The sequence below is a fragment of the Anabrus simplex genome, chromosome 2 (assembly GCF_040414725.1).
Source record: "Anabrus simplex isolate iqAnaSimp1 chromosome 2, ASM4041472v1, whole genome shotgun sequence".
Classification (NCBI taxonomy): domain Eukaryota; kingdom Metazoa; phylum Arthropoda; class Insecta; order Orthoptera; family Tettigoniidae; genus Anabrus; species Anabrus simplex.
Genome location: NC_090266.1, coordinates 615,720,371 through 615,748,273, shown reverse-complemented (window position 1 = coordinate 615,748,273; position 27,903 = coordinate 615,720,371). Strand labels below are relative to the sequence as shown.

Below are 27,903 nucleotides of genomic sequence, written 5' to 3'. Positions count from 1 at the left end.
CTGCACCGTGGACACATCCCTATGGGTATCGGCTGTGATTTGACGAAGCGACCAACCTGCCCTTCTCAGCCCGATCACCATACCCCTCGTAAAGTCATCTGTCTGCTGGAAATGCCTCCGTTGACGGCGGCCTGGCATTCTTAGCTATACACGTGTCCTGTGGCACACGACAACACGTTCTACAATGAATGTCGGCTGAGAAATCACTGTACGAAGTGGGCCATTCGCCAACGCCGTGTCCCATTTATCGTTCGCTACGTGCGCAGCACAGCGGCGCATTTCACATCATGAGCATACCTCAGTGACGTCAGTCTACCCTGCAATTGGCATAAAGTTCTGACCACTCCTTCTTGGTGTTGCATTTGCTCTGTCAGTCAGTGTAAATGGGCTAATGCCCATGTACAAAAGTTAACACTATTCTCAAAATTGTTTCAATGCAGATCTTGATGGAGAGAGACATGATATGGATGGAACTTATGATGGCAGAGAACGCATAGTACACATGCCTGATTCATGACATTTCCATGTGCAATTGCACAGAAATTAAATTGTGGATCTAAAGCAACAGTAGCTAGAACATTTTACCCTCTTCTCCGATCACTCATTTGTTTCTGATAAGTTTTTCAGATGTTACGTTACACTTCTAGTTTGGAAGATAGGAAACTTAAAAGAGTCCACCTTTTCAATACGAAAATGTTATAGTTTATTTACAACATATATTTACACTTGAAACTAGTTTCGACGCTGTTTGGCGTCATCTTCAGCCAAAATGTGGGAAATAGGCTAGCATGTAGACATTTATATTACACAAGGCGTTACATTAAACAATACACATCTTACGAGGAGATAAAAACAGGGACGAATATAGAAACAAATGAATCGTTGAGAAAGCAAAAGTTATAAATATTAAAAATAACCTTAACCACACATCTTGCAGTGCGAAAATATTCACCTTGAATGATTCCTGAATACCAAACGCACGCGCACACATTTCTGAAGAGCCAGCAGGCAGGAAAAAGTAAAGTGAAACCTTAAGAGTTCTTCTGAGAAGAGTTCATCATTTTTCTATGTTCCGACTAACTAATGAAGTCTCCCTTCTAGTTTCTCGTTGAACAGGTTCACAAGTAGTTGTCGAGATAGGTAACATCTATTGGAATATAGTTCTGGGTACATATCACAGGAATGAACAGCAGTCTTCCTACATTCTCCATGCACCATTAACATGTTCACTTTTTTCAGCATTGGTAAGTACCATCTTCCACCACATCCTACTTTTTAAACTATCACAAAGTAACTGACAAGGACGGCGCAATGCAATCAGTGTACTGTAGAAGGAAACAAACATAAGAACATCATAGACTCGTAACTAAGCAGTCAATGGAGCAGACAACTGTCTGTATTTACAATTTTCAAACTAGGATAGCCCATAAATTACTGAAAAAAAGAAAAGAAAAAACACCACTGACATGGTTGCTATATGAGCAAAATGCTCACGGTCATTGAAAATCATCTGCTCTTTTATATAGCATGTAGTTTCGAACTTGAGCCCTGATGTACCTTCGCACAACAGTTTTGAGGGAAGGATGGATGCACTGAAGCGAACATCTGTGATCTTGAGAAGGGACAGGGAGGAAGGAATTATCAGCGATCGTCAACAGTGAGCATTTTGCTTCATGCGCGACCAGTCACATTGGCACTAATTTCTGTGTGTGTTATAGTTTTGCTATTGTTGTGTATTGTTTCATAGTCGGAACAGTTCTTTGCAACTTATTGTATTAATGTGTTGTGTAATTAGTGCATGATGGTGGCTTCGTGACATATTGCTTGGTTTGATGAAATTCCTAGTGATCAACTTGAAGGCGAAACCAGTGACTCGGACTGAGAAAGTGAACAGTGAACACAATACGGATACTGAACAGTCCGAGACAGAAGAACATGAAGATGGAAGCATACTTGGAGAGCAATCTGTAGCTGGCGAACAACCTATGTTGGAGGTAAATTTGTAAATGAGAATTTCTTGTTTAGTGACAAATGTTTATATAGGGAAAGATAAGGTAACAAAGTGGGGCAGACACCCACCAAGAAGAAATCAACACTCACGTACTTGTGCTGCAAATATGGTGACTCATCCTCCTTGTGTAAAGGGCACAGCAAAATATTCACACTCTATTTTAGAAAGCTGGCAATTGTTTTTTCCATATACAATCATTAAAGATCTTGTTACATGCACAAATAAATATATGAAGAAAATGAGGGCCAGTTACTCATGTCCACGTGATTGTACGGATACAACTGTAGAAGAATTATGTTTTTTCTAGGATTGCTCTATATGTCAGGATTGAAAAAGGCTCAGCATTTAAATGTACAAGAGTTATGGTGCGATGATGGAACAGTCTCAGATTTTTTCCGGGCAGCAATGACAATGAGACTGTTCTATTTACTCCTTATAGCTTTTAGATTTGATGATTTAGATACCCATGAACACAAAAAACTGAATGACAATTTGGCACCAACAAGATGCGTTTTTTGAAGAGTTCATGACTAAATGCAAAAGCCATTACCAGTTAGAGGAAGATGTAATATTTTGGCAAAATTGAATATACGAAATGGATAAATTGTAACTAGAATAAAATATAAATAACGAAATTGGGTGCCACCTGCAAAAGATTTACAGGAATAATTGACTCTGTAGGGCATGAAAGAACTCCCTCTCCCAAGGCAACGGTCATCAGGCTGATGAGGCTCCAAACTTGCTTTATAAACTTACCTGTTACTGTTTACCCCTGAAATTGAATTTGGGTAGCAAGCCAAGTTTTTCCTTACTCCACCAATAAAATATTTCTGCAAGTTTCACTACATGAATTTACTTCCAAAACAAAATAAAACATGACAAACACCAACAATAATCGTCACGTGATGAGACCAATATAAACATACACAAACAATATCTACAAGCTATATACCACAACTATCCACAGTTCTGAAGGCTATGCTTCAAATTGGTTATATCCTATGGATAGGAAGACTGTCCCTTGCTAACCTTATATACATTAACACAATAGCATCATCACCATGGAATCTATTTACCACGTGTTTTAATAGTACCAAAAGGCAACCAATCCCAGTCACCTCACTATACTCTGTTAATAAACCATACACATCCACAATATAAAATGTCTGCTGTGGGATTAATAAATAACGACAACCATGTCGTATTATTCAAAGAATAAGCAAGTAATAAACAATTGGCCTACAGTTTCATCAAGTCAATCAGTTCTGCGCACAACATATTACCTCCAGATTACACATATAAATTATCTCACAGTGTGCATTTCCTCGGAGAGGAATAATCCAGAGTCTGCTGAAGAACACTATGCAGTATCTTCCACCTACTACTCATCAGGAACTTGATGCCGAGTTATGCACTCGCCATGACTCCATAATGGTACAGTAACGCAACCGTAAAGAACTCATACAGCAAAAGCTTCATAATGGTAATCTTCATAAACAGCAACCACCATAGTTGTGGTCATAATAATAATAATAATAATAATAATAATAATAATAATAATAATAACAATAAACTCATAGCATGCACACACAATATGCTTCCTCCAGCATTCCATAATAAGTAAGCTTCTCGTTGCACGCGCATACATGTATATCTAGGCTCGCTCCATGTAGCGTAAAGTCTGCCAAAATCCACCGGATGAGGCTCCAAACTTGCTTTATAAACTTACCTGTTACTGTTTACCCCTGAAATTGAATTTGGGTAGCAAGCCAAGTTTTTCCTTACTCCACCAATAAAAGATTTCTGCAAGTTTCACTACATGCCACATCTTTAAGCATCTCTTGGTCAATGCAACCACATTCGAAATCAGAGCTTTCAGATTGGTTACCGTGCTACCGACCCGCGAATAGCGATCTTGCTCGTTTATCCACATTGATGAATTACCATCTTCAGCATACCCTTCCCGGCCTTACCCCAGGTTTCTAAACCACATGTTGCAACACTTTCAACCGACTTCAACCATCTTTCCCGATATAGCCGCGGTTTTCCAGGTTGCACAATCTTTACTACTAGGCCATGTTTACAGACTCTTACCCATACAGAAATGTATACAAAATATAATGATGCACATATGCAATTTTCCCTGACGACACATTCTTCTTACAATATTATGTTCTTACATCTTAATTTAAAAACTCTCATTATATTTACTATCTTATATTACAAAATATTTTACGAAAATTTCCTGACCTAAAATTTGGAGATAGTCGTATACAAACATTTCCTAACCTAAAACTGGGGATCATACACTTGTACAGTTACAAATACACAACGATCAACGAAATGCTGGAACCTTTTCGAGGTCGTTGCAAATTTAGGCAGTATATGGCCAAGAAACCTGGTAAGTACTGTATGGCATAGAAATCTATGCATTAGTGGATTCTAGAGTGTTTTATACTAGTAACATGGAGATCTACGCAGGTAAACGACCAGAAGGACCTTTCCAAATTAACAACAAACCAAGCAGCATGGTGAAACAGCTCGTAACACCAACTGTCAACACTGATCGCAATGTGACAATGGATAATTATTTTACATCTGTTGAGCTGGCAGAAGATATTCTGAAGAACCAGAGACTAACTATTGTAGGAACTCTAAGAAAAAAAGTAAGCCTCAGATACTTCCTGAGTTGTTACGTGTGAAAGAGAGACCCCCCTCCAGCAGTATGTTTGCCTATGGCAAAAAGTGCCTTCTGACATCTTATGTGCCAAAACCAAGGAGACTTGTCCTATTCCTTTCTACTAAGCAGAATACCACACTATCGACGAAGAATCAGGCAATGCCAAAAATCCTGAAGTTGTAACATTTTATAACGTGACAAAAGGGGGTATTGATGTACTAGATGAGATGAAGGCTACACATTCAGTGTCACGAATCAGTAACAGATGGCCACTAACTGTATTTTTCACACTAATGAATGTAGGATCCATAAACAGCTACATCACTTTCAAAGTGAATACAAGAACTCTATTGGATCGTCGTGCCTATCTGAAGAACTTAGCAATGGAACTTATGAAACCCCGTCTAGGGGTTGTGAAAGGCACCCCATCCCCTGGCCGAGTGCTATATATAGTCTGCTGTTACCTGCCCCCGGACGAGGTGAAAATACGGCTCACAGACTTCTGAGAAACCCTGGCTCGAATCAATCGCGTAGCAAAACAAAATGACACTATTATCGTGAACTAGGTTAAAACCTCTTGAAGGTCACGGCGCAATATATTGCGTGTCGGAATTTGAAGTGATATATCTTTGTAACTGTATGTCTTCGGACAACGATTGAAAAACAGATAGCTCCCTACATCTGTTGGCTATTTTCTGAAGTCTTTAGGTTACTGTTATCACCACGGGGAGCGCTGGAAATGAAATGATTTTAAGCAGATGTCTTCAGCTTTAGCGAGTCAGTTGCAAACGGTTGAAAATGGCTGCGCCAAGTCGAGCTGCCTTGCTTACAAGCGACGATACAGTTCGTGAAATTCTTATGAATGATGAAAGTGATTGTTCAGTATTCCAAGACAGTGGCAAAGACGATGTAAGAGGTATATCTGGAAATAATTCAAGTGATGAAGACTTAAATGAAAGTGAGGATGAGGTCTTACAGCCGCCACGTCCGAAGCGAACGAAGGTAAATAAAGCGCCTAGTAATCATAGAGTTTGGGAAGATGAGACTATAACTAACCAATTCACGCCAACCGCTTTTAACTCTGATGACAGTAATTCAGGAATTCAGGATGTTTCACTGACGAAACATTCTTCAGAAATTGACATTTTCAAAAAGGTGTTCCCAGTGACATTAGTACAGAAAATAGCTGCAGAAACGAATTTATATCAGTCACAATTTATGAATAGGAAGACCAGCATTTCACCCCACGCCCAACAGAAATGGAATGATGTCACCGTTGATGAAATGTATCTGTTTCTAGGAATTAGTTTGCTTATGGGCCATGTAAACAAGCATAAAATAGACGAGTACTGGTCTACAGATCCTCTTATTCACACATCCATCTTTTCCCAGTTGATGCCTTATAACCACTACAAAGCAATCCTACAGTTTCTTCACTTCAGTGATAATTCGTTACAAATTCAAGATGATCGACTGTACAAACTTAGGCCTGTTATGGAACATATAAAACAGACTTTCCCATCTCTTTTCCATCCATTTCAAGATGTTTGTATTGACAAAAGTCTTGTTTTGTTCAAGGGCAGGTTGTCTTTCATACAATACATACCTTCAAAACAGAACAGATTTGGGCTGAAATTATTTGTGTTATGTGACTGTGCTACCGGGTATATTTTAGATATTATCTTGTGCACTGGAGCTACTACAGAACTTACTGATTGCAACCTTGGGTTTTCTTCGACAGTAGTTATGACAATGTTGAATCCCTATTTGAATATGGGTCATATTCTATATATTGACAATTATTACACAAGCCCAGAGCTATTTGAGACCCTACACTCCCAAAAAAACACATGCTTGTGGAACAGTAAGGAAAAATCAAAAAGGCCTGCCAACTGCTTCTAGAAAAATGAAACGAGGGGAAATGGAGGAAAAGCATACGTCCAACATTCTTTCTGTCAGATGGATGGATAGGAGAGAAGTTGGCATGTTCACAACTACACATTCAAGTGGAATGGTTCATACGGGGAAAACAGATCACAGCACGGGAGAACGAAAGATACCAGTGTGTGTTGGTGCTTACAACAAGAAAATGGGGCCTGTTGATAGATACGACCAGATGATTACAACTGTCCAGTCCACTTGCAGGTCGATCAAATGGTACAAGAAATTGTTTTTCCATTTCTTGGAAGTGATAATACTGAATTGCTTCTTTACTGAGAATATTCTGAAAGGAGACAACAGGTCACCGAAATCGTTTTGACTGGAAGTTGTTCGTTCGCTAACTGAAGCAGGGCCTATAAGAACTTCATCCATTTTTCTGGTGGTCGTCTGTCTAGCGGGGATAATGAACTTTAAAATAAGAATAATAGTTAACACCACCTTTCTAATACTTAACTTTCCTTATATTTAGGAAATAAACATTACAACAGGCGTTGTTAGATGGGACATTTTTCGCTTAACTGTCGTAAGCATCATCAGCCGAAAATAAATCTTAGCCTAAAGTTAGGTCAGGGCCCCGAACCTAGTGTCCTTAAAATATATGGTATCCTAAGAAACAACATTTACATTTAGAAAATCAAACTGGCTTAAGCTAGTGTGAAGAAAACATAAAATATTACAACATGGCTAAGAGAAAAACACACAATCATGTTGAAACAGAGGATAAAAACAGAAAGTATAATACAGAGCTGGTAGTGAAATAATTAAAATCATTAGGGTATTATTGCTACCAGTCAGTCAATCAGAATGTTCAAATATAAAACAGGAGTGAAAATATATAAGTGTTCATCATGGCTAAGTGAGAAAAAACACGTAATCGTGTTGCCAGAGGTTAATAACATAAGGTACAACACAGAGCTGACAGTGTAATAATCAAACTCATACCTGCCAGTCAGTTAATAAGAATGTTCAGAATGACAAAAAATGATTATATTCTTTTGAATGAAGAAAAAATTAAATCACAATCTTGTATAGATACAGGAGACGGGCAAGAGAAATCACATATTGTAGCAGAAATGGAGTAGGAACACTTCAAACAGGAATTGATCACGTCTGAAGCCGCTTCATTTTTACTGGGAGTTCAAGATCGTAACGGAAAAAATAAGATGCAGAGTGCGTGAACTGAAATCTGAAAAATGGAAAGAGGAAACAGATATACTCGGGCCTTGAAAATAGGGTGTTCAAAATGGGAGTCTAAGATTGCTTACCTCTTATGTTGGATGAGCGTTGACCGGAGACGTTAGCCGTTCGAGGGGGTCTGTTAAACGTATGCTTGTTGCTGCGTGTGTTGTATCTGTGAGCTTGCTTAGGCAGAGAGTAATTTGGGACGGGAGGGGTAGGCGCAACAATGAGAGTGCTGGAAGCTGGCGGCGGAGTTGTATTATGGGGAGAGGGTAAGGTGGAATCTGTTATGACGACCGGAGGGGTATTTAAAGGTTTATAATTGAAGATTTTTGTGAAATCTTTAACTTTAGGCTAAGATTTATTTTCGGCTGATGATACTTATGACAGTTAAGCGAAACATGTCTCATCTTACAACGCCTGTTGTAATGTTTATTTCCTAACTATAAGGAAAGTTAAGTATCGGAAAGGTGGTGTTAACTATTATTCTTATTTTAAAGTTCATAATCTGATGTCCAATAAGGTCTACAATGAGATTTATTACTTGTAGCGGGGATAATCCGACAAGGCTAACTTACCAACATTTTCATTCCCTTATCCCCCCAAACGAACCAGGAAGAAGACCACCTTCAAGAGTGTGCCATGTGTGTGCTCACACATCAAGAAGGGAGAAAAGGAACACAAGGACTATCTACCATTGTAAGGAGTGCAACAAAACTCTTTGCCCTGTACCTTGTTTTGAGGATTATCATACCAAAAAACATTACTAAAACTGATGTTTCACAATTTTTGTGCTTAAACTAGTTGTTTGATGTCTTGTTAACATACTGTGTTAAATTCATTTGCTCCATTAAAATCAAATGCCTCTTGTGGGTTGTTTTACAAACATGTGCAAAAACCTAAATTCTGGGGTGTGCAGTGGGCTAAGAAACCTGACTCTCAAAGGGTTAAGTTAAGGAAGAATTGATTAAAGGAGGCGTACGAAGCAAAAACGTCCAAGTTCCTGTCAGAAGTTAAAGAGTTAAGGAGGGTTGGTATGCAGATAAATAAACTTCTTTGAACGAGAGAGAGGCAGGAATACAGAATATGATGAGGCGGATTAATCCTAGTTTTGCGAGTTGGAACATGTAAAGAAAAGAAGGATGCAGGTTCAGGAGAACGAAATAAACCGTTAACGGCATTATATAGGAATCTAAGGTCGGTTACTTTCCTGCCACTAGATAACGGGCAAAGGTTTAACTTATCCAGTATCTGATTACTGCTCAAGTTTCGACAATCAGATACTCTGGCTCTAACAATGGCACAGAAGAATGACTGCACGCGGTCAATGTGATTCAGATTAGTGGGTGAAGAGTTAGACCAAATGGGAGATGCGAATTCAATAATCGGTAGGATGCAAAATACATAGTAGGCTTGGATGGCGTGGATATCGGTGATGTCAGAAAATCTATACAACAAACCGAGAAGTGACATTACTTGTGAGGTTATCTTTTGTATTTGGGGGACAAATAACAATTTGCTGTCAAACAACACTCGTAAGTCATTTTGTTCTGTTAGAGTTGGGAACAGGTTACAGAGGAGGGAGAATTTACTGAGAATAGGGGATTTACGAAGCGTGATCGAAATAGAGGAAAACCATTAACCCGGCTCAAGGGAGACAGGGCCACCTTCCCTGTCCTCCACTTGAGTAATTCTTGCCTGGCGCGTCCACGTTGCGGGGGTGGGCATCCTACACACCAGTAGGCTGGAGTGATAGGATGGCTGAGTTCAGACAGGGACCAGTCCCGTGGGGTATATCACGAAACCCGTGCCCAGGGTTACGGGTGAAGACCTCAACGGCAGCGAAGGCGAAAATGATGGTTCGGTACGGCAGAGCTGGCGGAAGAGGCAACCCATCCTCTGGGTTAGTACAGATGGAACCCACTGCCTTGTGGGATGAGGAGGGATCCTCAAAGGCTAAGGAAGTAAACCCTGAAAGATAATCCTTCTTAATATTACGTCCAGCGAGCCAGTAAAGAAGTAATTGTTTGATTGCTTTCAATGTTCGTACAAGCCTCGGATCGAACATACCAGAAAAAGACTCCACTTCTGGCACTTCAGGAACTAATGATGACCCTAGGAAGGCTGATGCTTATCCTGAAAATGCAAGAAGATATACCGATCAAAGACATAACAACCGGAATAGACCTTACCAAGAAACCAAACTGAGAGTAGGAACCCTGAATATAATTACACTAACCAACAAGTGTCTAGAGATAGTCAACTTGATGGAAAGGAGAAAAATTCATATATTAGGATTGAGTGAGACAAAATGGAAGGGGATGAAACCAAAGAAACCAAGGGAAGATTATATACTGGCATGGTAACAAGAAGGAAACAAAGAATAGAGTTGGATTTGTGCTACATAAAGATATTGAAGCCATAACAGATATCACATACATAATTGAAAGAATGATCAAAGCCAGAATAAAACTTGGCAGTAACAGTCTCACAATAATCCAAGTATATGCTCCGGGGTCAGGATGTAATGATGACAAAAAGCACGAGTTCCTTGAGAATTTGGAGGACCCTGTACAAGAGGATAATATTTTGATAATAGGGGATCTAAATGCCCAAGTTGGAGTAGATAGAACAGGCTATGAAGAGGTAATGAGGCCCTTTGGATATGGGGGAAGGAATGCTGAAGGCAAAAATGTCCTAGATTTCTGTGCCAGAAATAACATGATAATAAAAAACACCTCCTTCAAGAAACAAGACAGTCATAAAATAACCAGATACAGCTGGGATGGAAGAACTGAAACAGTCATTGATTATGTAATAACAAATACAAAAAGTTGAGAAGGCGAGAGAAATGTAAAAGTTATTCCCAGTGAATGTTTAGACGGCGATCACAGGCTACTAATAGCTGACTTGAAGTATAAGGTTGTGCGAACACCACGTACACAGAAAATACCAAGAATAAAAGATTGGAAATTGAAAGATGAGGCAAATAAAAAAACTTTTCAAGAGTTAGTTATGGAAAAGGTACTGAGGAATGAAACACAAAGTGCACAGGAGGAATGGAACCTGTTTAAAACAACATTAGTGAGTTGTGCAGCAGAATTATGTGGCAAAACAAGAGGAGAAAGAAAGAGACCAGTTGGTGGAGTGGAAAAGTAAGAGAAGTAAGACTGAAATATGGCAAAGAAACAAAGTTGTTGAGAAGCAAAAACAAATGCAAGGTGTCTTACCACAAGATAACCAAAAAATAGCCAACCTCGAATGAATATATAGAAATAAGAGGGTTTTTTTTTGCTAGTTGTTTTACATTGCACCGACACAGATAGGTCTTTCGGCGACAATGGAACAGGGAAGGCCTAGGAATGGGAAGGAAGCGGCTGTGGCCTTAATTAAGGTACAGCCCCAGCATTTGTCTGGTGTGAAAATGGGAAGAAATTATTAGTGAAGAGAATTGTGAAGGAAGAGAAAGATACGCGTTGGAAGATGTTCACACAAAAACTAGAGGACGACTCAAAAGGGAATCAAAATATGTTTTATGGAATATTGAAGAGTGGAAGATCAGACAAAGAGGATATTAAAGCAATTGAAACAGAGGATGGAATCCTAATCCGGAATATAGAAAACATCAGAGAAGAAATGGGAAACTATTTTGACAAGTTGTTAAATGGCAATGAAGAAGAGAAGCATGCAAACAATGAACCTATCACACACGGAGAAGAAGGAAGACCAATTACATGGTCAGAAACAGAAAATGCCCTGAAGCTTATGAAAGGAGGAATATTACCAGGAGTGGATGGATTATCTGCAGATATAATCAAAGCGGCAGGCATACAAGGTCTTCAGTGGCTACATCAAACACTAGGAGTAACCTGGAGAGAAAATAAGATACCAGATGAATGGAAAAAAAGGATAGATCATACCAGTATTCAAGAACAGAAGCAGAAGAAAGTGTACAAACTACAGAGGAATTACCCTGCTACCACACTGCCTCAAGAACAAGGATAGAACATCAGTTTGAAGAGGAACAACATGGTTTCAGAGGCAAAAGAGGAACAACAGACCTATTTTTTTGCTGTTAGACAACTAATGGAAAAGTACTGGGAAAAAAGGGAAAGATCTAAGAGTAGTGTTCCTAGATATAGAAAAAGCCTATGATAGTGTTCCAAGGAGCAAAATATGGGAATGCCTGAATAAACCAGGGGCACCAAGTTCTCCAATTCGTAAGATCCAATTGCTATATGAAAACAGTGAAAGTAGTGTACAAATAGGGAATGGTAGATCTGAATGGTTCCAAACAGAGAGAGGTGTACAACAAGGCAGTGCACTATCTCCACTACTTTTCCTTGCACTCATGGATGTAATCATTAAAGAAATTAAAGCTGCAAAACCTAGAGATTTGAATGCATTAGTGTTTGCAGATGATGTTGCCATTTGGGGAGAAACAGAGCAAAAAGTCCAAAGGAAATTAGATTGCCGGGTCAACAAATTTAAGGAATATAACTTAAGTGTGAGCAAGAAGAAAACAGTAGCAATGAAATTGAGTAGAACACCCAACGAATGTGACCTCGAACTTCAGGGAGAGAGAACTGAATGTGTAGAAAGCTTTAGCTATCTTGGAAGTATTGTATTAAACCAGGGGAGTGCTAAATTGGAAATCAAGAACAGAGTGACAAAAGGTTCCACGTTCTTCCATCAGGTACGAAATCTAGTGTGGGAAAAAGCAGTTCCCGTAAAAACCAAATAAACAATGTTCAAATCTTACCTCCTGCCAATCACGACATATGGGTTGGAGACCTGTGTGTTATTGAAAAGAGACATCAGCAAACTGCAAGCATGTGAAATGAAATTTTTACGACCTACTATGCAAAAGACAAGAAGAGACAGAATTAGAAATGACATGCAAGTGACCTGTACGATGGAAGAAAGACTACGTATTGCACGGTTGAAATGGTTTGGGCATGTGCGAAGGATGGAAGAGACTAGAAACCCCAGAAATTGCAGTACCTGGAAGGACACCTGCTGGACGTCCCAGAAGAAGGTGGCTGGACCAAATAAATGCTGACCTCATTGAGAAAGGAACAATACTGCAGGATTTGAAAGGAGAGGAATGACAGGAACCGATGGAGGAATATTATCCACAAAAGTCCTACCCGGCCTACTGGAAGGATACCCAGACGATGATGAATAACACTAAAGTTTAATGGAGGGAAAAGTGTGGATGGAAAAATGTCGAAAGACCCAACAACACTGTAGATATGTACCAGCATGACAGGTTCAGAGAAAAGAAAACTGCTGTTGTTGAGAAGTTTAAGAGCAACAGGTGTTTTAAAAACGTCAAGAGACTTCCTATGAACTACCAATATCAATAATATAGCCTGGACGATATAATCCATTTTTTAAGAAGAGCGTTGATGATAGGAATGAGTGATGATAATTTGTTACGAAGGAAGCCATTCCTTTACAATATCAACACGGTTAATATAATTTATATATTTTCAGTCTGCTGAAACATGAAATGAAACACTGTAAAAATGAACAAGTATAACTAGAATGACTTGTTTCGGTCTACAAGAACTTCCTTATATTCTAAGAAATCACTTTAACTATGTGTATGTATTATGTACAACATTGTTATGTTGCATTAACTTGTCAATGATCGTGAATTGGTGATATTATGAACGATTGAGATGAATTATGAAAGTATAGGTAGAAGTCCTTTGTTGCCATTTTAGTAACTTTGATAAAGGTATTGTACTTATCTTAAACAAACTTCTCCAGTGACAAAAAATGACCTTTTCTCCAAATCAGCAGTTTGTGAATAAAATGTCAAGAACCAAAATGCAATGCCATATATGAGGAGTGCTATTTCAACTTCAAAATAAAAAGGGAGTATTTCTTCTAATGCATTGCAGTAGCTGAATACTATCAAATGTCATAAGCAATAAAAAAAAAAAAAAAAACCCCTTAAAATTTGTGCCATACCTGATCATGGTACATTCCGTGTGCCCTTTATTCTAAGTTTTATGCGTTTTTTCCCGCAACTTTCTTATGATGGAAATAGCGCCATTTTAACAGGCCATATATAGGCCAAACAAAATGCCATTTCCACAACCAGACACAAAGAATGCAAAACATATTATTGATACAATTGGCATTCAGCATTTGGAGAGCACAGCTTACAGCACTTCACAGACATCAAAACATATTTTAAAATTTTACACGTCGAAAATAAAAGCAAATCATTAAACCTAAAGGAAGCAACTGAAATACACACAGCAAAAAAAAAAAAAAAAAAGCCATCTAAACCAACCTGAAAGATCACACACATCTGAAAAATTTCCCCCTCCTGGTGCTGTTAAATTGATTCAAATTTTAATAAAACATTTTACACTATTTTTATTAGCTCTTGATGAATTCTGCACGAAGTTCCTCTGATGCAAAGTACGTCTTGAATGTGGGTCAGGTTATTCTTATCTGTACTAAATTGTATGAATTTAGGCAGCGGCTTGTCATTCGAGACATACATAGATTATTACGTTATCACTAAAAATAAAGTCATACAAGGTACTCCTTAATTATCAATTTAATTTCTTCCAAAGCCATTATCATGCTTTCATTCCAATCTACTTCAATTAGACAAACCATGCAACATTTAAAGAAAAATTTAATGCCAAAGGCAAAATCAAATATAAGTTAAAAATACAAAAATTTAAACAAAATTTATGAAATCAAACAGAAAATTTGAACTCATTAATTCCCTTATTTCTTTAATAATTAAATTAAATGGAGGCCTCCTTGAATAAAAAAACAGAATCATAATTATGTAATTCTGTTACAAATAAAGTCAAGAAATATAATTCCACTGGAATTAGTTAAATATTCATGGTCTGAACACTATATGCTATGAAGCTTAATTTGTTAAATTTTGTCCCGAAACACAAGAAATACCAAAAACCAAACCAAACCAAACCAAACCCCATGGCACTACAGCCCTTGAAGGGCCTTGGCCTACCAAGCAACCGCTGCTCAGCCCGAAGGCCTGCAGATTACGAGGTGTTGTGTGGTCAGCAAGACGAATCCTCTCGGTCGTTAAATACACAGCAAACAAATATTTAAAGAAAGATTATACCATAAATGAAGATTAAACACAATAAATCCAAGAGGAAACAACAAAACATCAATAACCAAGTATGCATAACATTGTACAGCATTACAGGCTCATCATAATATACTTGACAATAGCAGATGCTTCAGGAACATGCCTATCCTGTGACAGTTACTGATGCAACTCACAACAGTCCACAAAGGGGATAAGATAAACCTACGGAAAACAAGATAACAAATTGAGCCCATGAAAAATTACGTAACAATAACAAAGAAAGCAACAACAATTCAAGCTTCACAACTTAGTAGAATTGGAATTCTAACCTGCACTAATTATCATATTACTTACGGCTATTAAATGTTATGAAAATAAAATATAATATTAATAATAATAATAATAATAATAATAATAATAATAATAATAATAATAATAATAATAATAATGCAACTTCATTTCCAAGAAGAGCACACAGCTCATAGAAAATTAAAATAAGGGCAAACACACACACATTGAAAAATAATAATAATAATGATGATAATAAATTAACATGGCCACTGGATAGGATAAAATAAAATATTAAAAAGATACACCTTGACGAATCAAAAAATTAATAATATACAAATTAAAACATCTTTTAAGGTTCAGATCTTCCCTCAAGTTTGCAAGAGCATGTTTAGAATAAATTACAAAGCATTTACAGAAGGGAGGAAGAATGGAACTTTATATACACTGGCAGAAAAAAATATCCAAACACCACGAAATAAGGAATGTAGAATATGGAAATTTTGGCAATATATTTGTCGAAGTAACATATTTAATTGATTAAAGGTACAAGACTACAGGTTAATAACCGCGCGAGAAAAGCCATCACAAATGTGCCATGCTGGTCCATTAATAACTGGTGTAATCACCTGACTGTTGAATGCAGGCATGCAAACGTGCATGCATTGTGTCGTACAGGTGCCGGGTGGCAGCTTGTGGGATGGAGTTCCATGCCTGTTGCACTTGGTCAGCCAATACAGGGACGGTTAATGCCAGTTGTGGATGACACTGGACTTGCCGTCCAATGATGTCCCATAGGTGCTCGACTGGGGAGAGATCGGGGGATCGATCAGGTCAAGGCAACATGTCGACAATCTTTAGAGCATGTTGGGTTACAAAAGTAGCATGGGGGTGTGCATTATCCTGTTGGAAAACACCCCCAGGAATGCTGTTCATGAATGGCAGCACAACAGGTCGAATCACCAGACGGATGTACAGTGTGTCCAGTGTGTCGACGCTGCAAACCGGTAGAATGAAGGCACTTACCTGGCCTCCTTCTAATCAATATATGGCCATCACTGGCACCAAGGCAGAACCGTCTTTCATCAGAAAACACAACGGATCTTCACTTCATCCTCCAATGAGGTCTCGCTTGACACCACTGTATTCAAAAACGGCGGTGGTTTGGGGTAAGTAGAATGCACACTGCAGGGGGTCTGGCTTGAAGCTGTCCTTCAACTAATCGATTTCAAACAGTTTGTTGTGTCACAGCGGTGCCAACTGTAGCTTGAATTGCTGCTGCAGACGCACTCCGCTGTGCCACAGCCATACATCGAATACAGCGGTCCTCCTCCTCGGTGGTGCCATGGGGACGTCCGGAGCCCAGTTTTCTCCCATGCGTACTTTCTCGTGACCATTGCTGCCAGCACGCATGTACAGTGGAGACATTCCAGCCAAGTCGTTCTGCAATAGCACAGAAGGAAAAATCCACCTTCATGTAGCCCAACTACACGGCCTCATACAACCGCAGTGAGCTATTAATACTGCCCTCCTCGTCGTTGTAAAGGCATTCTTGACCCACTCACCCACCCAGCGCAGCCCGTCTTTAAAGCAAACCTGATGTGCAACGTCATGGGGCCGCTACTAGCGCCACGCTAATGAGATTTGTGGGAAATCTGAGTCATTGTCATCTTTCAGATGTATAAACGCGCTTACCAATGTTCGTTAATCTAGCACAACCCCTTCTTGGTGTTTGGATATTTTTTTCCGACCGTGTATTTTTTTAACACTCGCACAGAAATAGAAGATCTACACACCAGGTTTTTATATATAGAAGTCAAGAGATTACATCTCAAGACAGTGATTTTAAATGTGTGTCAATAATATGTCACCAGGACAATACTGCAAGATTCGAATATGCCACAAGTTAAATAGTTTATTCAGAAATAGTGTTTTAGTGTAACTTATGTTTTAAGACATAATTTCTACTGAAGATGACTCTAATATGGGTTGAAACATGCATGGTAAATGTAGATATATCACATTTATAGATGTAATATATTACAATGCATTGAATAGGAGGAATTTTTACATTTAAAAATGATGCAACAGAAATAGAAGTTCGCACATATTGTAGAAATCATCGTTATGAAATGTTGTAAATTTTTAACATATTAATTCCCTAATTCACTTTAAACACATGAGAAATCTTCTGATTCACAAGAAATGAAGTTCACATTCAACAAACTTACGGTGATAAATCCAAAATGGTGATGTGAAGAATAATCTACAAACCAGTCAGAAGACTATCCAATTAGAACATAACCAGACTGATAACACTGGTCTACACTCAAAATCTACCTAAGTCAGAAATAGTCAATTCCTATTCATTTTGATGTGAAATAAATGAATATGATATTTAAAATGTTTACTAAGCTCTCATTCTCTTGAAAAATGGGAATTAATTTTATGATACAGGGAAATTTTGTGATAATGGTAATTTTTTTCTTGTTACAAATATAGGTAAACTGAGTAAACTATATTTTGTTTCTCGAGAAGCCATTTTGTTTACATGGATGTCCTTTGTAGTGCTTTGAGAAAGCTATTTGCTTTTGTTTCATGTAAATAACAAGCACACACCTTTATTTATCTTCACGGGTGCAAAAGACATATTCTAACCTACTTTTTCTTAACCTAATTTATTATTTGGTTTACATTTCAGATTAATTTGACTTAAAGACACCACATAAATAAGTAAACAGTGTGAGTAACTTTTGTAATGTGTGCGGTGAAGTGACCTTTGCATCTCAAAAATGTGGATTGACTCCACTGATAAAGACAGCATAGTACCATTACATTGACAGTAAAACTGATGAGGATAAACCTTGGGCACAAAACATTTGCTATAATTCATGTGCAGTAAATCACTGTAGAACAAAACAGTAAGGTCAATGCCTTTTGCCGTTCCCATGACTTGGCAAGGTAGGTGTTCAGTACATACTGTATAAATACATCTTTTTTGTTTTCTCTACATATGCATGTGAAATCATATTTACATTATATTAAAGCTACAATATTTCAAGTGTTTTAATTTTTCCTTCAGTTAATACATGGAGCTACTAAGCACGCCAAAATCCACGTTTGTTCCCGTGTGGTAATGAATTGATAAGTTGAAGCATATATCACTCTACCAACCACTGTCAAGCACGGATTGCACTATCCTAAATTGAATCCCATGGAAAAAATACTGCCTCATCAGTCTCTTCACCTTGCCCCACACCTTCTTAATGAGCTTCAGGTCTGGTGCCAGCTTCTTACGATATCATGTCGCAACTCACCCACTGGCGTGGGCTGACAAGGATCCAGCTAGATCGTTGACTTGTTACCAAGGATGACACATCTCCAGTCATGATCTACAATGAACATTGTATATACATAATGATAGATCATGTGATTCTTGGATAGATACTCATTCTGGGTAGTGCTGCGCAAAGACAACATAATCACCCCCACAGCTAGCACCAAATAGTGACCGATGATCCAGTTAAATCCTAGGGAGCTGCACAGTGCTTAAATGTAAGTAATTCCATTTCTTCAAAAATTAAGTTTCCAGAAGAAATCATAATTCAGTCAAAATTATATAAGTGGAGGTACATATCTCCTGTAGTGCTCCATCACTGCATTATCCTATAAAGGAGGCTGGCAGTGGTGTCTCAATGGTGCACTAGCCGCCAGCATCTTGAAAAGATGGAGCAAAATGCTACTAATTTCATGACTGATAAAGCCTGAAGAGCTTGAATATTCCATTATTGCTTGGGTCATTGGTCAGCTGACGGAGCTTTCCATGCCACCCTATCCTGAGCTAGTCTCTCGTTCTCCATCTAACTACGTGCATCTATACCTATTCTGCTCATCACATTTATGTCTTACCCTATCTCCTACCATTCTTAGCCTCTACACTTCACTCTAACAATAACTGAACAAGTCTTGAGCCTCTGAAGACGACTCCCATCAATCTATCTCCTCCTATGGTCAATAGAGGATGGCTGCCTAGGTGTACTTCCTCTTAAAACAACAACCACCACCACCACCACCACCACCACCACCACCACCAAATCGGTCTCCTCTTTCCAACCTTATTCAGTATCTCTTTGTTGGTGATCCAATTTACCCTTTTTGCCAACAACATTCCTCAATAACACTATATTTCAAAACCTTCTGTTTACCTTCCTGCACCAGTTATTGTCCATCTCTCACTTTCAGACAGTGACACGCTCCAAACAAATGTCTTCAGAAACATTTTTCTAATATGTTTGAGATGGGCAAATTTCTTGCTTGAGCTATCCTCCATTGTATGTTCCCTCTATTTCGACCATCATTGTTTATTCTGCATTCCAAGTAACAATATTCACCTACTATCCTTAAAACATACTTCCTAATCTGATATTTCCAGCTACACTTAATTTTATTCTAGTAAATTAACATAATAGAAACATGGACTAGGATATAAGACACAAAAATTAGTTTTAAAGCAGATAAGGAAAGGGGAAATAAACCCATACAACCATAATATTTCTTTAAATAACAAAATGTATAATTTGAGAAACATGATTTCTTATACAATGATTTTTTTACTGTCACACGATATAAAACATTTTTCTTCAACAACTTTTTACACAAACTGTCTCAAGTGATTTAGGCATTTAAAATGCAAGTTGATTCGTGGAATAAATTGTATTCTTTTCAATGAATACCTTCAAAACAACAGGACGGCTATAAAACTTTTCAAATACGGAATAAAATTCCACTCTCGATAAAGTTCATTTCACTTCTGGTAAAAAACAACATATCTGGAGAAAAGTTTAGTTGTTTCAGTTTTTAGTCTCCAACATCACTGTCACCATCTCCAATGAGATATAAAAATTGGAATGCAATGGCTAAAAGTCCTGTACCTAAAAAATCACCTAATGCAGTAAGGTATGGAATGGCAGAGTTGTCAGGATCAACTCTCTTGGTCCACATCCAGTGCACCATTATATGACAGATATAAAGCAGCATTACCACCTGGAACACACAAGAAAAAGGTTTCAATTCTATTTCATATTAATGCTTACAGAAAGGTAAATTAGACAGAGAAACTGATTTATGATTCACAGTCTGTGAAGTTTTAGAGGTTTCTGCTATAATGCTGATGGCAGCTGAGAAACCTCAACTAGCATTTGCCTTTTGTATGGGAAAAAAGAGGAACTCTACAGATGAACATGTCCAGGCATGTGAAATGACATCAACTCTGTTTCCCATGCTCCCTGCAGTAAATGGCTGATTTTTAGAGGGGCCCCATTTACACTGCCCTCCAGGCTACAGTGTACTAGACTGACTGAATCACCAAGGAAATGAAACATTACACCACCAATCAGTACGAAGCAAAACTGTAAGTTAGTCTACAGAGAAGAGAAAAGCTCATGAACATTCCATTTTTTTCAAATGCAATTGTAAATGTAATCAGCAACAGAGACTTGTAACTATCAATTCATACCAAGGGCTTTGGACCATTCTTACATCATATTACAAAGGAGGTAGCAGCAGGTGATTCTATTTCATACGTTCAAAGCGTGTTTGAATGCATATCTACAAAATTATGGGAGCTGAAGATGATTTTCTGCCCTGCAAAAGTATACTAAATGCATTTATAGAGGCAAATCCTTGCTTTATCACCACTGTAATAATCGTGGTCACCACGACATTTACATAATTTGATTGCCCACCCGAATTAATTGTATATATATATATATGTATCTATAATCACAAAGAATGGGTACTGTCCACCTAATCAATACTTTATTATATCTTGTTACTAAGCAGTACCGGTTTCGACCTTCACAGAGGTCATCTTCAGCTGGTCATAAGATCTAAAGTTAACTTAAAATAATTTTAAAAACATTACTAAATCTAATGAAAAATGTCACATGATGTGAGTGATAAGATTAAAATATACAATGATATGATGTATCTTCTGATTTAAAAACAAGCGTCAAAATTCTATGACATGTATGTGTTACATAAATTTCTAGTGTACTGTTTGTGAGTAGTAGATAATTTGGTGAAATACAATTTCAACAAGTAAAAAATTTATGGCGTTCTTGAAGTACACTTTGAAGTTCAGTTCATATTGGTGAATCGTTCTATACATTCATTGGTATGTTTATACTAAACATTCTGGAACATTCTATGATATGGATGTAATAAAATTTATCAAATAATACATTAAAATACGAAAAAATGTTCAAATGATTCTTGTGGTACGTTTTGGAATAATATTAACTTTGTACATTCACAGATATGTTTGTACCAAGCATTCTAGAATATTCAACTATGTATGTTGTTTTTCTTTTAAGTTCATATGATTAAGAATGTTGAATAATGAACATGAAAATATTATGGTGTATCATTAGTTTTCTTGGTACTAATCTCGTTAAAAGATATTGAGTAGGTGCAGATGCTCCCTCTTTGTAGTTTTGTTGTTGGACATTCAGTAATCTGCGAGAACAGAGAAGAATGAAGTATAAGAATTTTCTCAGTGGAATGTCTAATGAACGTGTGGAATAAGTGTTTACTTACATAATCCTGTTGACTGGTCGAATGTGTACTGTTAGGGAGCACGTCGTGTACTGCTCCGTGTACGTCTAGGGCTAGTACTTGCAGTAACGGAGAGGGGAAGTGGAGGGGCATGAGGGGTATTGATTGGGGAAGGTGAGGTAGAGTTGGTAGAGAGGGGAAGTGGAGGTTCAATAGGGGTAGCGATTGGGAGAGGTGGAGCATGGCTGGGCGTGTCTTCGGGAGGTTCCTTGATATATATTGAATTCTGTTTTTTAACTATTTTTATGTAGGTGTTTTTTAAAATCGGGATGACTGTATTAAAGAGGATATTAACTTTATCTGTAATTTCGTTCAAGTTATAATTTGGGTTTGCGTATTGATCTATAGTAATGCAAAATTCTTCCGCTATATTGAGCAGAGGGCCCTTGGGGATCATACTTAAAATCTGCATGTCGTTCTCAATATTTGTAAAATTATGCTTATAATCCTCGTTATGTTGAGCTATAGCCGAAAAGTGATTATGCTTTAAGGCGTTGATGTGTTCTTTGTAACGAATAAAGAAGTTTCTGCCAGTACGTCCAACAGAGCTAGCCTCACAACTGTCGCATTTCATTCGATACACTCCTGAACAACTGTACCTATTATCATCATTGACAGATTTGGAGTTATGTAAGATTTTAGCACTGTTGTGTGTGGTTTTGTATGCTATTTTTAGATTGCGTTTTTTGAAAATATTGGTTATGGAATGAACATGGGTATTATTAAATGTAAAAAGTACGTATTCCTTCTTGGAGTCGTTAGTTCTGGTTAGTCTTGATTTGGGTTGATATTTTATCTTTTGAATGATTCTATTGACCATTTCTCTATTAAATCCATTTTGATGGGCTATATCGTAAATCGTGTTTAATTCTTTTTTCACTTCTTCTTGAGATAGAGGTATATTGAATGCTCTGTGTATCATACTGTGATAAGCTGCCTTTTTGTGAGCGTTAGGGTGGATGGAATCTTTCCTTATTGTATTGGAGGTTTGAGTAGGTTTTCTATATACCTGATATGTCAAGTGATCGTGGTGTCTAGTGACAGATATATCTAAATAATTCAAGGTGCAATCATTTTCTTTTTCTACTGTGAATTTTATATGTGGTCCCTTCCTTTCTATTGCATTTATTTTTGACTCCAATAGAAACAGCTTTGTGTTCACTTATACCATCCATCACTTCAATTTCTCTGTCGAGCTCATCAGGTTTTATCAAGATGGACGGGGACTGGGAGTATCTTGTACAGTTTCCTATTGTGGATCTGAGGATCAAATTTGGAATTATCTACAAAGTGAAGAAATTTCAAAATAAGATGGAATCGCTTTTCAGACGTAATTTTGGTGAAATATGGAGTGGCTATACTTTCATGTTTTGTGCAGTACAGACAGTTTTCTGGTTTGTCACCAACATCCTGAAGGAGAAGTCCAAGCAGAGTTTTCACTTCAAAAGAATTTGTTCTTTCCATCTTCTGGCTTGGGATCATGGTTAATGTTAGGGTTAACAGTTAAAAATTGGCTTGTGTACAAATTAATGTGTGTGGCTAATGACTGGAATATATCAGCATCTATGAACACTCTGAAGTACTGTTTGACACTATGTTTATCACTCAAGTCTATATTTATTGTATTTACCCCTGTAAAAGCAAATCTTGGTCTTGGTGCACCATTCGCAACAAACTGAGGCAGCTGAGTTACATTCTGAATGTCCTACTTGTTACTTGCTTCCTCTGGAACCAATTCATTTTCAGGATCACTTTCACTGTCCTCTTCCTCAGTATGTATCCACTCATTATCTGATAATGAAAATACCTCATCATCACTCTCCACTTCAGGAACTGTCACAATACCTTGTACAATCATACCTATCAACTTTACATTTGGAAGGCATGTTCTTCGACATGAACAGCTGCGTGGGAGCTGCATGCAAGGTGCCAAAACAAATGAATTTTAGGAGGCTGTGACAGCTGTACAAAATAATAAGCAGCATGATCTCATGGAAAATATATTAACCAATACAATAGACTCCATGGGGCAATGTCATATGTCATCACTCCAGAGAGAAATCCATGATAAATTTTATGATTGATTTATACAGTCATACCAATCACAGAAGCCCAATGTAAAAACTTCTAAAGACATCATACCCAGTTCAGGGATTAGTAAATGTTTAAAAATTCGATCAAGTTAGCCATCTGCATTAGTTTGCCCGTCTCGGAAAAACTGAAAAGACATCACCGTACAGGTCATTAACTCCTTTGGTTTTTAGTGGGATAGAACGATCAGCTTTATGGGCAATAGTCCACGTCCCCAGGAATTAAGTAGGTACTAATTTTTACTGCAGGTTAAATGAACCTCTATCCTGTATACCTCCACAGAAGTGGAAGTCTCATTTCTAAGTTTCTAATTTCCTAACAGGAAATTGAACCCACATCATCTGTATGAACCAAGAATGTTTTTGGCCAAGAAGACCCATTTTCTCTTGTAATACATGCTCTGAATATGACCAAATGAATAAAATTTAGCAGCTTTTAGTTGTTTCGTAACAATTTCATGACCGGTATCAGTAGTGTGAAAGAGTAATATTTCTCTGAGAATAATCATCTATCTCAGGTTACTGTGAAATATCACCATTTTAGAGGACATAACACTATTTTCTGGTTTTACTAACCAGTTTCAAATTCCCCTCAATTATTTCTCTAGTTTTATAACCACCATAATAAGTGGAACAAAAACAAAAATTAAACTCAGAATGGTCGTTGACGACATTATGATTCTAACCTTAGAAACCCAAATGGTACAATTTCCTAATTCAGAAATAACATAGACCTTAGTCATCGAAAAATTGATACATTTAATTGTATAAAATAATTGAGTCAATAAACAATCCACTAAATTTATTCTTCTCTGTTTGTATGTGTAACAGAACATAAAATGAATATTATACACTACCAATTCACTTACAGAACAGAGCTTCTTTATGAGAATATGGCTACAGATTTACTTGTTACTGTCAGTTGATATTGGAGGCTTGGGACTTCTTCAGGCATCAGTCCTGCACGGATGTACACAGAGGTTGTCCAATGATGTGCGCTCCAAAACTTGCTCTGATCAAACCCTGGCTAACGGCTGTCAGCATCAGGATTCGAATGATGAATACCCAGTTAACTAAACCTGTCTTGGAATGGACTTAACCATTCAGCTATGAAAGTACGAGGTTAACTCCAGAGCAGCATTAAAATATCTGCAAAGGAGTTCATTTAAAACTGACAATTCAAAGTAATGAGATTTTTCATAAAACGAATTTATCTGATGCCAGAGATCTAAATCTATATTTAAAAAATTGTTAGAAGCTCAAATTTTACACTAAAGATTATTCTAAAATTGTTATATACTGTCCAGTATTTGTAAGAATAAAAATGAAGTTACAGTCTCCCACTGGATGCAAATGTACCTTGGACTATGTTGTGTACACAATTTCTGAGAGTCAGGGGCCCCTGAACACAATATGTGCATGAAGATAAAACCACTTAGTGTTAGATTACTGTACTTCTTTCCATTCAGCCAGACAAGAATCTAACACCATCTGAAATCATAGTCATCTGGGGAACACAACAGATGATGATGCTAAGTGTTTAATGAACTTTCAATTATAAAGATTTTTAAGACACTGCAGTGCAATAATTTTGTCTTCTGAAGGGATTCAACATGCTGTTGGACCTACTAACATGAGAGACTTGCATGCCAAACAACAGAGTTTGTATTCAATCCCACAATCTTGATGATAGAGGGTGAGCAAATAAACAATACTATGCAGCAAGTTCAAAAAGAAGAGAAAAGGTAATGAAAGGAGACCCTGAGGTCTTCAATGCAGGTGGGAGGAATGTCTGATTCCTCTAACGTATCATCACTAAAGCTTTTAGTTCACCCATGGTAGTCAGGCCTGATATAATAATAAACACGTACTATGAAGAATACCAGCCACCATCAACTACCATAACCTACGATAGAATAGTTTTATTTATTTATTTACTGTATGACTTTTCCATGCAGATCTACAGTACATATATCAGATTGAAAGATGACAAATATACATATGTAAGTAATATATACAAAAGTACACATGACAAGAAACAACAACAGTATATCTATATTGTTAATTTCAAAATCCAGCCACTGTATCACAGAAGGTATGGCCTGAACAAAGTCCAATGGATCACCTTTGTAGGCCGGATGTCTGCAGTTGAACGTAATGTGACGTGATGTGTTGAATAGACTGGGAAGGAGCACCAGTCACACTGGGTGGGCAGGAAATTTGCCCCATCCGAACAAGGACTCTGCGCAGATTCCGCTATTTGTGCGGAACCTATTTAGAGTGGACAATGTCTGCCTTGGGAGATGAAATCCTGGAACAAGGCTGTTTTGCAAAGCAGAGGCCAAAGCAGATATTCTCTATTGCTAGTCCATTCTCCTTTCCATTTAATGAATGGATTAAAAGTGGATCTCAGTTCGTTCCTGGGCATAAACCGTAGGTGGTGGCATAATGTGGCTGAAGATAGGAAGCCAATAAGTGGGAGCAGGTCTGACGACTCCACTTATCTTCCACATGGTACTGTTGAGCTGGGTATTAATTAGCTTCATGTAAGGAATATTTCTTGCCGAGGAAGTTGTTACAACTTTATTTTAGCTGCTGTATTCTCAAGGTGTTTGCTAAAAGAAATGGTGTGATCCAGTAGATTTGATATGTATACCTAGGTTAAAGAGGACAGGAGCCAGCACTTATCCTTGTCAAAGGCCATTGTTCGGTTTCCTTTTTTTGCTTATTTGAGTTCCCATGATCACTTGGAAGAGTCTGTCTCTGAGCATGTTTGTGACTAGCTTCACACTGCTTTTACAAGAAATCACTCTGTGGAGTTTGTATATTAACCCTTCTTTATAAACTGTATCTTAAGCAGCTGAGAGGTCTAAAAATACAACAGAAGTTTCTAGTTGTCATTAAAAATCAGCCGTTATGTATGACGTAAGGACAAGAATTCGGTCACAGCATCAGTGTTTTGGCCTGAGGCCTGCTTGTTCAATAGGAATGTGTTGAATGATGATAGGGCAGATTTTGTTGTAAAGCAGTCATTCTAGGAGACTGTAACACCAGCTCAGCAAAGAAATTGGTCAATAATTTTGGGGTTGATCTTTTGGTTTTCCAGGTTTCAAAATAGCAATCCAAATAACAAATTTAGAAGGAGGCTACAAAATCAGTAATTCTTGGATGCCCATCATTCATAGTTTAAGACATACAGACCACAACATAAACACACGGGCCGCAACCCCATTACATAACAGCGCGGGCAAGCCCCCACTACCTGGCTGTGACAAACTTTCCAGAAGCCTTGCGAGACAGCCAGGGCTTACGTCAGCCAGACAGGCTAGGATATAAAAGGCCAAGATCAAGGCCACTCTAGTAGTGTAATTTCTGCCTGGGAGACTGATTACCTCGGATCGAGTAGGGGTATTTTAGTCGCCTTGACAAAGAATACTGCAATGTATTCGAAACGTCGGCAAACTGTACGTGATATGCGTACAAGTACAACACGGTTCAACCCGGAAAATAAATTAAATAGCAAATAATCTTGCTTTATTTAAATTATTTAGGTATGGTCCCTGTTTTCATGATATCACTTTTAAAAAAAAAGCCAGCCAGTTCCTAGTACTGTAGCTGAGGTTCATTAGGAACTCAGGGTGGATGCCATCAAAGCATGGAGCCTTTCCACTTTTCAACTCTTTTATTGCTACGTTTATTTCTTTGCGGCTGAAAGCTGCTGCAAAGAATGGCAAGTGTAGGGATGATGTTTTAAGGTGTTTTGAGATTCTTCTTTACTACCTTAGTGTGGAGTTTGTTTCCAGTGGCTTGTGAGGTTGAAATAATGCGACTAGGAATCTTATCAGGTGCGATGTTAAGCTCATCTCATTATCCACATGAGCTTCCCCCATGTTTTCTCAGAAGCTTCCAAGCTTTCCTGCTTGAGTGTCAAAACTATGCAGAAGTTCTTCAGCAACATCATCAACTGATTCAATATACTTATTAAAAAGAAATTCACTCT

The 27,903-nt window shown here is 37.8% G+C and overlaps 1 protein-coding gene across 16 annotated transcripts in view; it reads right to left on the bottom strand.

Moving 5' to 3' along the window:
- Nucleotides 1-19,749: 19,749 nt before the first annotated feature.
- Nucleotides 19,750-27,903, bottom strand: part of LOC136864266 (solute carrier family 41 member 1) — a 196,999-nt gene continuing 188,845 nt past the window's right edge. For all 16 annotated transcript variants that reach the window (XM_067141026.2, XM_067141024.2, XM_067141021.2 and 13 more), the window contains one exon: nucleotides 19,750-20,241. In XM_067141026.2, the coding sequence (XP_066997127.1) occupies nucleotides 20,056-20,241 (186 nt within the window). In that variant the 3' untranslated portion in view covers nucleotides 19,750-20,055. The remainder of the gene's footprint in view (nucleotides 20,242-27,903) is intronic.